Raw genomic sequence first — 15,598 nt, 5'->3', positions numbered from 1 at the left:
GTTGTTTTCTTCAGGGCATTATCGCTATAAACTTGGACTAACATGTCCCTGATTTCACTTCACTCTTGCCAAGTGTAACAAGAAATTAACGAATATTTGTCCATTACTTGAATTCAAGACCTTCTTGCTATAGCATGCAAAAACACAACAATAATGAATGCCACTGAGCAAAACACTGCCACATGTTGACATGCACATAACTGTGAAACACCAATAGACCAAGGTTATGGAACCTTACTGAGTTGTTCGTACAAGACTGCCATTGTAAGTGCACAGTGACAAGTTCACAGACTTAATTGTGAGACCATACATGCCCATACACATATATACCCACATGCATGCACACACATATACACATGTACACAGCCACATGAATACTCATTTGTAGATACAAACATACACATACATACACCAACATACCCATACAGACTTCACACACATAAATACACCTACAACCACCACACACACACACAAATACATCCCTGTACAGTATGTATACTGCATGCATACACATATATACAATACATAAACACACTTAATACATACATTTAAACACACATACACAAAACATGCACATACACATATACATGAATACACACACCTCACCTTCCTCATACACACATATACTACACATATACGCATAATACACACAAACACACTTGAACACATACACAAATTTATGCGTACATATATACTTGTAAACATGTACATACAAGCATATATACAGACATGCATATGCATATGCATACTTACACATGCATACACACATTCAAACACACACTCCCAAACATATTCATGCACATACACAATGTGATTAGAAGTGATTCCATGAAGCGCAGATCAAAGATATGTGATTCCCTTGAGGTTTATTTGTGAATCTTTCTCTAAAGTGAAATTGCAAATAACAGAGAACTTGCTAAAGCCCCACATTGGTGATATGGGTGATTCTGGGGTCATTGAACAAGCAGCAGGTAAGCCGTGTAATAGTTTGCAGGATGCACTTGGTCAGCCAGGTGAGCATGGCAGTTGGCCATGTGTTTGAGTTTGTTTACTGTGCTGATGTTTGAGGTGTTTGTGAGGAGACCTTGGTTTTCTTAGTGGTAATGTTCCTGGTGAAGATATGATGCTGACAGGTCATTTTGTGGCCTTTCTTTGAGACTCTCACATTGCCTGAATCCATATTCTCATTCCTGAGAAGATTTAACTTCAGAGATTTGGCCATAAGTGAGTTGGTCACACTTGGTTAACTAGGTTTTAAAAAAAACCCAACAGCCTACGAATGTTTGTTTTCAGGACAAATTTTCTGAATGGCAGGTGTCCACTCTCTATATACCTGGGTAGTGGACTTTTGTCCTCAGTTCCTGGGGATGGGAATGTAGAGGCTGCATTTGTAGACTTTTGGCTATACTACAGAAACTAGACTTGGATGAGGGGAGACCTAAGTTGGGGACATGGTAGGAGGCTCTGCCCTGGTTCAGGGAGGAGAAGACCAGGCCTGAAGAGAGATGGCAGCTGGTAAGATGGAGTAGTGATCTGATGGATAGAGAGCTGAGAGAGACTAGAATTGTAGAAAAGAGGAAAAGGACATGGATTGCATTGCAGGCTTGGGCAGATGTGTAGATAGAGGGTCCAGATCCGAGAAGGGATGGTAGGCAAGGCGCATGGTTGTGGAGAGAAGCAGGTGAGAAGCTGTCCTGTCCCACTGAGCCTGGACTGGAATTGCCCCAACAGTGTCAGCCCAGGAGCTCCTGCAAGAGTGTGCCCCAGATTTCCTGAGATGGGCCCATTAATATTCTAAAGAAGGAAGCATTAATTACCAGGGTTACCAGGCCAGAGAAGTTATTAGAAGAGCTCATTTGCAGAGGAGGATCATAGCATACCTTCACCATGGACATTGAGAAGGGAAATGTTTTGGCCAGGTATATTCAAAGTAAGAGGGTTGGTGTATGGAGTTTATATGGCAGTTGAAAGACTTTGGCTCAGGGCTATGGCTAGTTTCTCTATGTTTAGCAACATGTTTCATTTTCAGTGTTTTGAGCAACAACCTGAACAACTTTATCCATGCCCAATGCCTGGGAATGTTCAAGGTCCTCCTTGGGTTTAAGCCTGCAGTGGGGAATGCACAGCTGGTTGGGTCACAGAGCAGCCAGGACATTCTGTTTCTCATCAAGACAGAGAAAGAAAGTAGAGAATGGGGTTCCTGTGGGAACATAACTGAGCCAGCTTAGAGTGCGTGTGATGTCTAGGAAACAGTTGGCTCTCTGGGCTTGGGCCTTGGTCTATGTTGAGCTGATGAGAGATTCAGGATCTGTTGGTGTGTCAATGGCATGAGAGGATTGGCATGTTTGGGGCACTGGGAAGAAGGGGAAGATGATAGCAAGACCTGTCCTGGGGGAATGCTGAGGAAGCTGAGACAACAGGGGAAGAGGCCCAAAGAAACAGAAAGTGAATCTAGAGAGAGTCATGTCCTGGAGTCAAGAGAAGACTTTCATGCAAAGAGTGAGATGACCATGCCAATGCCTTAGTGAAAGAGGAGCACTTGAGGAAGGGCTGAAGGACTGGAGCTCCCATGGGGCATAGGTGATCTCAGTAGGAGCAAGGGGTCAGTGGCTGATGAGTGGACTTGAAGTAAGGATGTGGACACAGCTGGTGTGTGTGGTGGTTTTCCTAAGCCTGGCTTTGAAGGGCAAGAGAAAAAACGAAGGAATACCCAATGGGGTGAAGTCTGATTCTGGCTCCTTGAAGTCTTCTGTCAACTGCCATGTCTTGAGCCTGTGTAGATTGTTGGGGTCTCATCACCTTCTGCTTCTGTCCATCTGCTTGTCCAAGTATGGGCACCGGGTCACCAAGGATGAGCTAGCTAAAGACAGGCAGCTGGATGCTTTATCATTTCTTTTATGAAAATAAATTTAAGGCATAAAAATAGAACCATTTGTATTTTGGACACAGATGTGTTTTAAAAAGAATTTAATAAATACAATCCAGAGTTTCAGAGGCAATTCAGAGTTTCTGCTGACTTCTATTGTAATATCAGAGGGGTGCTTCCAAAACAGAAAGGTTCTAGTAGATCAAATTAAATACAGTAGAATCTCAGTTGACCACCCAAGGGATTAACAAACTGGTCGACAAACAGAGGAGGCCAACATAAGGAACTAGGCCTACTGTACTGATATGTATGTGTGGTACATGTCCAGTCTACGAAAATTAGATTAACTTGAGGTGGTCAATGTAGGCAGGTGGTCAACTATGGAAAAGTAGAGTTAAAATCAGCCAGTGCTGGTTCCAGTAGTACTATTGACTTCCGTAGTCACCCATCATCATTAACAACTAACAATGCTGGGTAGAACATAATAAAGTAAGATTAAGTTAATATCTGAACTTGCAAGGAACAAAAAAGATAATTTTTTTTTGCAGTTTTTTTTTTTTGGCCGGGGCTGGGTTTGAACCCGCCACCTCCAGCATATGGGGCCGGCGCCCTACTCCTTTGAGCCACAGACGCTGCTCCCAAAAGAGAATTTTTTAGGTGGTAGAAATGAAGACGGAATGGAAAACAATAGTGTAAGTGTTGAGTTGAGGTTTAGTTGTGGTGGGATTTGTGGTTCTAGGGACCTGGGCTTGACCTACTGTCTTGTAAGTAGGCAGTGAGTATGTAGGCTTGAGGGAAGTGGCAACTGAGACTTCTTTATAAAGCTGGAAACCTGTTAGATCCACATCATCAGGAAAAAGATGGACCAGAAAAACAATCTCCTATAGCACAGTGGATGACAAGGAAGCTTGATTTTTCTGCCTTGGCTCAGGTAGGAAAAGTTTCCTCGAAATCAGTGGTTCTCAACCTTCCTAATGCCTCCTAATGCCATGACCCTTTAATACAGTTCCTCATGTTGTAGTGACCCCCAACCATAAAATTATTTTCATTGCTACTTCATAACTGTAATTTTGCTACTATTATGAATGGTAATATAAATATCTGATATGCAGGATGTATTTTCATTGTTACAAAGGGATCGCGATCCATAGGTTGAGAACCACTGCCCTAAATAGTAGAAATCTATTCCAAATACAGGATTGAAATTCGAATTGATAATACTCTTAGAATAAGAAATTCACCTCAAAATAGGTCCCAGAACACAGTTTAGGTCCTACAAGGATGCAATGATACTCCTGTATCATTGGTATCAGTATACCCTGTTTCCCCGAAAATAAGACAGTGTCATATTTTAAGGTGTGCTCCCAAAGATGCACTAGGTCTTATTTTCAGGGGACATCTTATCTTTCCTGTAAGTAGGTCTTATTTTTGGAGGATGTCTTATTTTCAGGGAAACAGGGTAGGTCCTACAAGATATAGGAGTATCATTGCATCTTGTAGGATTAAATATAAAACATTTCACTTAGGAGGGATATTTCCACCACCAGAGCTATTCTTAACTGTAATAGAATAAAGAAGTCTCGATAAAGCTAAGCTTACAGTAGAAAATGTGCCTAAGCACCAGAGAAACAATCCAATATAAATAAGAGGCAGAAGATACAAAGAAGATCAGGATTAGACCCTCCAGGAACTTCAGATGATGTAGCAACAATCTGAAAGAAAATATAAAATAAGCAAATGAAAAATGACTAAAGAGATATGTGGAACACAAAAACATAAGAAAAATATAAAAAACGCCAGGAAAAGGAATAGGCAGATTTGAAGAACCAAATAGGACTTCCTGAGATGGGAAACACCATTTGCAGCTATCAATTTAGTGGAGGAGTAAATAGCAAATTAGACATAGCTGAAGAGATAATTACTGAATTGGAACATAGACCTTAGGAAAGTATTAAGAATGAATTAAAAAGAGATGGAAAATAAGAGGTATTGAAACATGGAGGATAGAAGCACTTATATGTGGTATATAAAAAAGTTTAATCCACTGAAGTAGAGTAGAATGGTGGTTACCAGGGTTTTGGGGGTACGGGATATTGGGGAGATGTTGGTCAAAGGATACAAAGTTTCATTTAGAAAGAAAGAATATGTTCAAGAGATCTATCGCACATAAGGTTACTATCATTAATAATTATGTATTGTATTCTGGAAAATTGCTAAGGGATTAGATTTTGAGTGTTCTTATCACAAAAATATTAAGTATGTAAGGTAATGCATATGTTACTTAGCTCAATTTAGTTATTCCAAAATGTATATATACTTCAAAATAACTTGTGTACATAGTAAATATATTCAATTTTTATTTATAAGTTAAAAAAGTAAATTTAAGAAGAGGATTTTAGGAGAAACTATAGATAATGAGGAAGATGCAATAAAAAAAGATCATGCAAGAATTTTTAGAAGTGATAAACAACATAAATCATAAAACTCACAATTCAAAACTCACAAGGAACCATTGGAAGTGTAAAGAAAGTACACTTCCAGCTATACACATCATGGTGAACTGCAGAAGACCAAAAACCAAGCCAGAGAGAGACAGATTAACAGAACAACAGTTATCTTTCCTATGGATTTGTCAACAGCAATGAGGAGGACATAAAACAGTGGCATAATCTCCAAAGTACTGAGGAACAAAAGCTGTCAACCCGGAATTTCATACCCAGCTAAACAATAATTCAAAAATGACAGTGAAATAACATGTGTTCAGAAAGTAGATTGAGAGAGTTTACCATTCACAAAACCTTGCTGAAAGAATTATCAATGGATTTACTTCATAAACAAGGAAATTACATCTACAGTAACTGAATGGGTCCTAGAAGTAGCATGATATGAAGAAAAAGAAGTGAATTAATAAGAAACATCCAGGCTCAGCCCCCGTGACTCAGTGAGTAGGGCATCGGCCACATATACAGAAGCTGGTGGGTTTAAGCCCAGCCTGGGCCTGCTAAACAATAATGACAACTGCAACCAAAAAATAGCTGGGTGTTGTGGCAGGCACCTATAGTCCTAGCTACTTGGGAGGCTGAGGCAAGAGAATTGCTTAAGACCAAGAGTTTGAGGTTGCTGTGAGTGCCATGGCTCTCTACCAAGGGTAACATAGTGAGACTCTGTCTCCCACCCCCTCCCCCCCAAAAAAAAATAAAATAAGGAGCATCCAATCTTAAGGCTTAGGATTCGATTACACTAATGGTAATGGTGACCTCTAGGAACTGTAGGCTGCATTAGCAGTCTGTGTGACTCAGGGATATTATCCATTCTGTTGACATTACTTAAATTATCTCTGAAAACACCTATGCTTTGATATGCACCTCACAAATTATGCCTTTCGTTGTGGGTGTACTTATAAGATCATAGCTGATAAATAGATGCAAGAGCCTAAATTGTAATATATATCAATCTGAAAATTGTTGGACAGGGAGGTTTCAGATTCTGAGAACTAACCTGTTCTCTGCTTTATGCATCTTCTAAATGTGAAGTTCTCTGTTTTGAGAAAGCCAGGAATAGGGCAGGCTTATGGCTGAGGCATCAGAGATTTGAGGGCAAGAAGGTGGGCCCTCATTCATTTCTAGCAATTGCATTATCTTGGACTCTGTGTGTTCCTTTCTGTCCCCAGAGCCTAAGGCAGTGTTTGCCAAGGAGCAGGTGGCATGCAAGGAGGTACAGACTGAGGCGGGGACCAGTGCCACACTGAGTTGTGAAGTGGCCCAGGCACAGACGGAGGTGACATGGTACAAGGACGGCAAGAAGTTGAGCTCAAGCTCAAAGGTGCACATGAAGGCCTCGGGCTGCACACGGCAGCTAGTGGTGCAGCAGATGGGCAAGGCAGATGCAGGGAAGTACAGCTGCGAGGCTGGGGGCCAGAAGATCTCCTTCTGCCTGGACGTGACAGGTGGGTTTCTTGGGGTCTTTCTTATGTTTTAGGATAGTTAGGGAGTTCGGGTGTCCTTCCATCAGGTAGGAAGTGCCACCTACCTAATGGCCTCTATTCTCACAAAGCTTCCTCTGTAATAATAGCTAGCAGGTATTAATTATGTGCTAAGGGCCTGGATTTTGGGAAGTGCTTTTTGTCTTTTTACTTGCTTAAATTTAACAGTAACCCTGTGAAGAGGAGTTCTGATTATTCCCATTTTAAGATATGGCATAGGTAAGTAACTCACCAAAAGTCATACAGCCAGAAAATTGTAAAGCCAGGATTTGGGACTGATATTCTGGAATTATTATTTTTTTCTGCTTGAAGAACTCTTGTCCAGTATTTATTTTATCTGGTCTGCTGATTATACACATTCTCCCTTTTTTTTTTTTCCTTTTTGCTTGTATGAAAACATATTTATTTATTTTTTTGGTTGATCAGTAATTGGTTTATTGGTTGTTTAGATAGTAATGTTAAGATCCAATCTCATGGCTACACTGTCCGCATGAAAACATATTTATTCTCCCTTCAATTCTGAGGGATATTTTAGCTAGGTAACAAATTATAGTTTAGTAGCTACTTTTCCTCCCTAACATTTTAGAGAGATCATTCCATTGTGTTCTGACTTCCATGTTTTCTTTTGAAATATCAACTTGTAAGATTTATGTCGAGTACTTCAAAGGTTGTGTATCCTTTATTCATTCTGTTGTGTTTAAGATTTTCTTTTTGATTTTGATTTTCGTTTTCCTTTTCCTTTATCCTTGTTGGGGTTGGAGAGCATCCTGAGTCTCTGGGTGTATGTCTTTCATCAGCTGTGAACTATTCTTGGCCTTTTTCTGTTTTGGTCCATCTCTCTTTCTCTCCTCTTTCAGGACTCCTGTTATACTCTATTAGATCCTTTGCATTTTCTCACATGTATCATATGCATCTCTTTCTCTGCCTCTTAATTATTTTCTTCTCTTTACTTTAGTCTAGATATTTTTCAAGTTATCTTCCAGCTCATTCATTAATCTTCTGTTCTGCCATATCTAATCAATATCCCCATCTGTGGTGTATTTTCTTTCAGTTATTATATTTTCAAGTTTTATAATTTTTATTTCTGATTATTTTTTTATAGATTCCATAGATTTTAGGGTCTTTTTTTTTTTTTTGAGAGAGAGACAAGAGTCTCACTCTGTCACCCTGAGTAGAGTGCCATTGTGTCATAGCTCACAGCAACTTCGAACTCCTGGGCTTGAGAATTCCTCTTGCCTCAGCCTCCCAAGTATCTGGGATTACAGGTGTGCACAACTACGCCCAGCTAGTTTTTCTATTTTTAATAGAGAAGAGGTCTTCCTTTTGTTTAGGCTGAACTCAAACTCCTGAGCTCAAGCAATCTACCCTCCTTGGCCTTCCAGAGTACTAGGGTTACAGGCATGAGCCACTGCATCTGGCATTTAGGTATATTGAAAATTTTATCATTTATTTTCTTTCCTTTTGTATTTTTAAAAATATTAATTATGGCTGTATCTAGGTCTATTTACTATAATAACTGGATCATCTGACATTTCATTTTGTTCACCCTAATATTTACTCCTGTCTTCAGTATGCCTGTGAATTTTTTTTATTATTATTATTCTTTTTGAGACAGAGTCTCTCATTATGTTGCCCTTAGTAGAATGCTGTGCCGTCACAGCTCATAGCAACCTCCAACTCTTGGGCTTAAGCGATTCTCTTGTGTCAGTCTCCCAAGTAGCTGGGACTACAGGCACCCATCACAATGCCTGGCAATTTTTTTTTTTGTTGTTGTTGTTGCAGTTGTTGTTGTTTAGCTGGCTTGGGCTGGGTTTGAACCAGCTAACCTCGGTGTATGTGGCTGGTGTCCTACTCATGATCTATGGGCACCCCCTTGCCTGTGAATTTTTGATTGATTTGCAGACATTTATATGAGAAAATCTGTTGAATATATGATGATGTTATCTTACTCTAGAGGATGACTATTTTTTTTTTCCACTAGAGAGTTAGAGGACCACTGAGAGCTTGGATCCATTCCTGAGCTGTGCCAGCTCAAGACTACATTGCAATTTGGTTAGGGTCCTCTATCTCTGATTGGCATCTAAGTGGAAGTAGACCTTCTGGCCCCTGGCCTCCTTGGCATAGTCTTCCAAGGATCCCTGCAGAGACTTGAAGTGGAGGTGGGGAACTCTTCACCAGTCATTCCTCAGCTCAGATCTTTGTCTCTTTGTCTCTGATCAGTGCAGGATGCTGAAATGCCTGTTCTTATTCTCAGAGGTTTTCTGCTTGGCTTCTTAGCCTCCTTCCCCATGCAGTTTCAGAGTTCATTGGATGTCTGGAGGGAACATAATTGAGTGTGGAGTTCAATTCTCTGTTCTGCTTCACTGGAGACTTGGCCCCTCAGTCTTGAATTCTATCTATCTAGAGCCTTATCACACTTTCAGAGATTTTTCCTGCTTGCATCCAAACTGTGTTGGCTATTCTCTGGCACTGTGCTATGGTTCACACTGTTTGCCTTCTTTACTCACTTCATTCCTGTTACTACAGGGAACAGTGTTTCCCTACAGCTTTCCTCAGGGCTGCCTCTTCTGTCACATAGCACTGCATTTAATCGTCATTTCTTAGCAAGCTCTGCCCTGACCACTGAATTTAAGTTGCCAGCTGGTCCCCTCTCCCTAGCATGTCACCCTGCCTTATTTCAGAGAGCACTCACCATAGCATTGCATCCTCAGATTCATAGTTTATACATTCATTGGCCTTCTGCAATTAGTGGGTAATGTCATGAGAACAGGCACAGTGTGTCACTCACTGCACCATTCCTAGCTTCCACAATGGACGTTAGTTGTGCATGTGATTGAATGAATGAACGAATGAATGACTGCTTCAGTTGTGAAGGAATCTTATACACATTCCTTTGAATTTTTAAAAACATTTTAGTGTGTTACTTATGCACACAGCCAGAATTACAGTGATGTCTATGTACGTGGTGTTGGTCAGTAATAAAAATATTTATGTTAATTAACACATAATTGAAATTATTTTTCCAATTTAACAAAAACTAAATAAGGACCCATTTTGAAATTTAATATAAAGGCATCCTACAGATGCAGAAATGAGCAGAGCTGCAGAAACTAATACTACAACTGTGTGTTCATTTAAGTGGAATGGAATGTGGACAATTTAAGGTAATATCAGGTGCCGGTTAGTATGTGCAAAGCTGGAACTCTCATTGCTGGTGAGAATGGAAGTGGGTACACCTGTTTTGGAAAGCTGGTTGGTGATATCTGTGCAAGTCAAACTCAGGCCTGCCTCTGTCCCAGCCATTCCATGTGCCACCAGAGGCATATACAAAAATGTCCCTAGATGCTTTACTCAACATATCCCCAAACTAGAGACATCCCAAAGGAGACACAAGATGAAAAGGAGAACTATATTATGATACTCATTCAGTGGAATCCTAGATACTGGTACAAATTATTCTTGTGGATTTGCTGGTGGTGGGGGAAGAAATAACAACAACAGCAACAATAATAAAGATGAGCAAATGGTTGCTACATGCAACAACATGAATAGATCTTATGGATATAACTTTGAAGGAAAGAAAACAGACCCCAAAGAGTACATAATGTATATAATTCCATTCCTGTGAAATCAAAAGAACAGGAAGAAGTATTAATAATTTATAGTGATAGAGATCATATTGGTGGTTATATTTGGGGAGCTAACTGGGTGGCTAGGGGAACTAACCGAGAATGTTCTATTTGTTGACATAGTTTGGTTACATGGGGACAAATACACACATAAGTTCATCAGGATGTACAAGTAAATCAGCCCACTTTACACGTGAGTTACATCAGATAAAATACAGGAGAGAGTTTGTGAGGACATACTTTGTGCCAGCTCTGGGCACATAAGAACCACACTGACCTGTGTGGCAAAGACAACAGACCCCCAGTAGTACAGGTGCTGGCAAGTCTGCTGCCTTTGAATTGCTTCTGAATGGGGAAATCCCTAGAATGTACTCTTGAGGCTCCATGACAGGAGATGTGTTTGTGAACACAGGTCTAGCACCCCGCTGGACGCATGATGTCAATGACGTCAAGGATAGAATTTGCTGAGCCCTGAGGCTTCAGTCCTTGTGAAATGGGGTGGTCCCAGCTTTGTGTCTCTGACGTCACGTTTCTCCTTGTTTGTTTCCAGAACCCAAGTTGGTGTTTGCCAAGGATCAGCCAGCCCACAGGGAGGTGCAGGCTGGGGCAGGAGCTAGTGCCACCCTGAGCTGTGAGGTGGCCCAGGCCCAGACAGAGGTGATGTGGTACAAGGATGGGAAGAAGCTGAGTTCTAGTTCCAAAGTGCACATGGAGGCAAAGGGGAGCCAGAGGCGGCTAGTGGTGCAGCAGGCGGGCAAGGCAGACGCCGGGGAGTACAGCTGTGAGGCCGGGGGCCAGAGGGTCTCTTTCCACTTGGATGTCACAGGTGGGTCCTCTGAAGACACTAAGTTAGCCTTGTTTGGAGCCACTGGTGTGACCAGCTGCCAGCCCTGGTGCACATGGCCTGCTTTTCATCATACTTCTAATCTTTTATCTTCCATCCTCCCAATTCATGTTTTCATAACTTCTGGGCCAAGGGAGGTTGGGTGGACAGGGTGTGTACAGAGGGAGGGCCTGTCTTGTGGCACCTGAGGGCTGTGCCCACGCAGGGATGCTCAGTCTCACGTTCCTGGTGTCTGCACAGAGCCTTCCTGGTATTCCTTGGTGTCCAGGAATATGGCTCTCCCAGGCTTTGGTAGTGGGCTGAGGTAGACCTAGTGCCTCTCTCTGGGGATATATGGATTTACCTGTGTGGGATATTCTGTCAGCTACCAGGTACCTGACCCTGCCTCATGTGGTGGTTCTCTCTAGTGAGAGAGCTTTGAACTTCATTCAGCTGGGATGAGAGAAATTTCAGCCACCCAATCATACAGAGAATTATCTCCAAACAGAAGTGTACTGTGGGTTATTCAAGTTTTAGGTGTCATGGGACAATAGAAGTTACCTGTGCACCTGTAGGTAGCAAAATCTGGATCTATGTTTTGTTGCAGTTTCTATGTACAGCATAAATTGGTGGATATAGGCCTGTGAGGCCTGGAATAATTGTTTTGTAGAAAATCTTATTTTTTTTGTGTGTTCAGTTGGAATTTGCTTTGTCAATTCATTTATAAATTTACAAATAAATTGTAGATTTGATTTATAAATTTAGAAAAGGAAAAGAATGGTCATTAATGCTGTATCATCATGCTTTGAAAAAATTGAGATTAAAAAAAAAAGAAAAAACTGAGGTACTGTAGTAGCAGCCCCTGGTGACACAGTATTTATTTAATAGCATTTCCCAGTAATTAGTTTGTCCCTGTATCTCAAGTAGCTGGGACTATAGGTACATACCACCGTGCCCAGAAAACTTCTTCTGTTTGGTGAGGATGGGGTCTTGGTCTTGCTCAGGCTGATTTCAAACTCCTGACCTCAAGCAATCTTCCTGCCTCATGCTAGGATTCTAGATGTGAGCCACCACACCTGGCCATGACGTAAAATTCTTAAGAAATTACTGGCTGTGTGTGGTGGCTCGCACCTGTAATCCCAGCACTTTGGGCGACTGAGGCCGTAAGTTTAAACTCGGGAGTTCAAGGCAGCAATGAGCTGTGATGATACCACTGCACTCCAGTTGAGGTGACAGGGCAAGACTTGTTTTCTCAAAAAAAAAAAATTTTTTTTTTCTTTTTTTGTTTGTTTTTTTGAGACAGAGTCTCATTGTTGCCCTGGGTAAAGTGCAATGGCATCATAGCTCACAGGAACCTTAAACTCTTGGGCTCAAGCAATCCTCCTGCCTCAGCCTCCCTAGTAGCTGGGACTACAGTTGCCTACCATGACACCCTGCTAGTTTGTCTATTTTTAGTAGAGACAGGGTCTTGCTCTTGCTCAGGTTGGTCTTGAACTCCTATGCTCAACCAATCCACCTGCCTTGGCCTCCCCTGGCCTTCAAAAACTCATTCTTTGTATGGCACACCTCTTGGGGGCAGGACACAATGCTTTGTACCCTCAAATTAACCTGAAACAATCATAAAAAATTTAAAAAATTCTTAAATTATAAAGAGTTCTTCCTTAATTTGATAAATGGTATTGCAGACTAGCTAGCTAATTGCACTGAATGTTAAACCTTGAATTGTGAGTAACACAAGGAAGCTGACTGTCTCCATTTCTGTTTAACACTCTACAATGCAGTTAGGAGGTTAAATGAAATGAAACATGTAAAAATTTGAAAAAACAAAAGATGATCTTGTTTATCCAAAAGATAAATTATTAGACTTAGTAAGAGATTTGAGAAAGATTAACATGTAGAGAATCAATGTAGAGAACATACTTATATATAGATATGAGCTTTTTTTCTTTTCTTTCTTTTTTTTGAGAGAGAGTCTCACTTGGTCACCCTTGGTAGAGTGCCGTGGTGTCTTAGCTCACAGCAACCTCAAACTCTTGGGTTCATGTGATCCTCTTGCCTCAGCCTCCCAAGTAGTTGGGACTACAGGTGCCTGCCACAACACCCGTCTATTTTTTAGAGACAGGTGTCTCACTCTGGCTCAGGCTGGTCTTGAACCTGTAAGTTGAAGTATTCCACCTACCTCAGCCTCCCAAGTCCTGGGATTACAGGCGTGAGCCACCATACCCAGCATGAGCTATGTATTTCTTATCTGAAATGCTTGGGACCAGTAGTGTTCTGGATTTTGGCTCTCTAATCACTTCAAATCCCCAAATCCCAAATCAGTAATGCTCAGAAAGTTTCAGATTTTGGAGCATTTTGGGTTTGGCATTTTTGAATTTGAGATACTGAACATGTGCTACCCACACAAAAATGGAAAATGAAATAGTAAAAGATTTACAGTTGCATCAAACATATCATGTTTCTAATTCCAAGTCTAATAGAAGGCACTTAGATGGTCTGAAGGGAGGGGGAAATTATGAGGTATTTTTGTTTACAAATTTTGAGATATAGTCAAGAATATGTAAATAAATGGATAGAAATCCATGGGATAATCAAGGACTTTGAATCCCCAGAAAATACAAACAAATGTTCTGTTTTTAGAAAATTGATAAGCTGACACGTACAACCAATGTGCTCTGCAAGAAGAGCACAGGGTGAGCATTTGCTGTCCAAGACGTTGGGTCTTTGATAAAGCTACAGCCATTCGGACAATGGTGTGTCCAGGGGATAGAACAGACCAGAGAAACAGAGTGATGAGCTCAGACATAGATTTGTGCATGAATGGATGGCCCTCATTCACTCCTCTCCATTTTTTTCCCTTGTGGAACTATTGTAGGAAGTGAAGACTGCATGATCTTTTCACACGTTTTTGTGCCCTTTCACCATATGAAAACAAATTAGACCAGTAACTCAGTGACACACAAAGTTGACTCCACTTGGTTTAGAGACCTCAGAGTAGAGTGAAACCATAAAATTCTTAGATGATAAGATGGGTATTTTTAATGACTTCACAGTAAGGAATGATTTTGTAAACAGAACACCTACCACAATGAAACAAAGTTGATATATTTTACTACATTAAAATTAAAAACTTCAGTTTATCAGAAGATATCATAAGAAAGTTAAATAGCAAGTGGCACAGAAAAGGAAAATATTTTCACCATGCTAATGGTCAGTGTGCTAGAATTTCAATACATGAAGAAGTTCTAAAGTGAATATATAAAAGGAAGACATTGCTATTGAAAATCGATCAAAATACTTGAATAGTGACCCCAGAGAGCCAAAACTAATGGCCTATACTTTATAAAAGATAATGAGCTCTGTCAATCATCAAGACAACGACAAAGAAAGCCACAGGGATGCACAACTACAGACCCAGCAGCTGAATTGAATTGAATCTGGGATACTGAACATGTGCTACCCACACTGCTGAGCATAGGCAGGGGCAGCAGCTTCAGGACTCTGGGCCCTGCAGAGAGAAAGTGCCCTGCACAGCTCCCCTGGGGAGACTTGGCACCAGCAGAGAGGGCAGGTCTGCAGGTGTCAGCACCACAGTCCCTGCCCTGGGGGAGCCCAGGCAGAGGGACAGAGTGACAATATCCCACCTGGAACAGCCCCAAGGAGCAGGGCAGATGGATGGATAAACTGTGAGTTGTGCTGAGAGGAGGTGTGCTTCTCCAGACCACTGGGCTGGTGTAGAGCCTGGAGAAATTCCTGTGCCTCCCGTCCAGACCATCCTTCTCTGCTGCTGCCTCCCTGACCTAGATGGTTATGTTCACCTCTACATCCCTTCCTTCCCCAGAGCCAAAAGTGGTGTTTGCCAAGGAGCAGCCAGAGCTCAGTCAGGTGCAGGCTGAGGCAGGGGCCAATGCCACACTGAGCTGTGAGATGGCTCAGGCCCAGACTGAGGTGACATGGTACAAGGATGGGAAGAAGCTGAGCTCCAGCTCCAAAGTGCGTGTGGAGGCAAAAGGGAGTCAGAGGCGGCTGGTGGTGCAGCAGGCGGGCAAGGCGGATGCTGGGGAGTACAGCTGTGAGGCCAGCGGCCAGAAGGTCTCCTTCCACCTGGATGTCACAGGTAGGTGCCAGGGTTGGGGATAATGGATGGGGACCCTTTGTGCCTGGTGTAAAACTCTGGGGGAGGCTATCTTTGGCCTGCCTGAGGTGTAGTGAAGCCCTGGCACCTTGCATCACTCTGCCTGCCCATACCTGTCCCATGGGCCCCCTTGGTAATCAACAAATTTCCATCTGTCATTCCC

The 15,598-nt window shown here is 41.7% G+C and overlaps 1 protein-coding gene across 19 annotated transcripts in view; it reads left to right on the top strand.

Annotated features, from left to right (window-relative positions):
* OBSCN (obscurin, cytoskeletal calmodulin and titin-interacting RhoGEF) overlaps nucleotides 1-15,598 on the top strand; it is a 183,397-nt gene that overhangs the window by 38,066 nt on the left and 129,733 nt on the right. For 17 of the 19 annotated variants that reach the window (XM_053572308.1, XM_053572310.1, XM_053572311.1 and 14 more), the window contains 3 exons: nucleotides 6,537-6,812; nucleotides 11,028-11,303; nucleotides 15,142-15,417. The exons of 1 other annotated variant lie outside the window; for it this stretch is intronic. In XM_053572308.1, the coding sequence (XP_053428283.1) occupies nucleotides 6,537-6,812; nucleotides 11,028-11,303; nucleotides 15,142-15,417 (828 nt within the window). The remainder of the gene's footprint in view (nucleotides 1-6,536; nucleotides 6,813-11,027; nucleotides 11,304-15,141; nucleotides 15,418-15,598) is intronic. One more of the 19 variants, XM_053572309.1, reaches the window with a different exon arrangement.

This window comes from Nycticebus coucang, chromosome 20 (genome assembly GCF_027406575.1).
Source record: "Nycticebus coucang isolate mNycCou1 chromosome 20, mNycCou1.pri, whole genome shotgun sequence".
Classification (NCBI taxonomy): Eukaryota; Metazoa; Chordata; class Mammalia; order Primates; family Lorisidae; genus Nycticebus; species Nycticebus coucang.
Note: the sequence above shows the minus strand (reverse complement) of the source record. Positions and strands in the feature narration are given on the sequence as shown.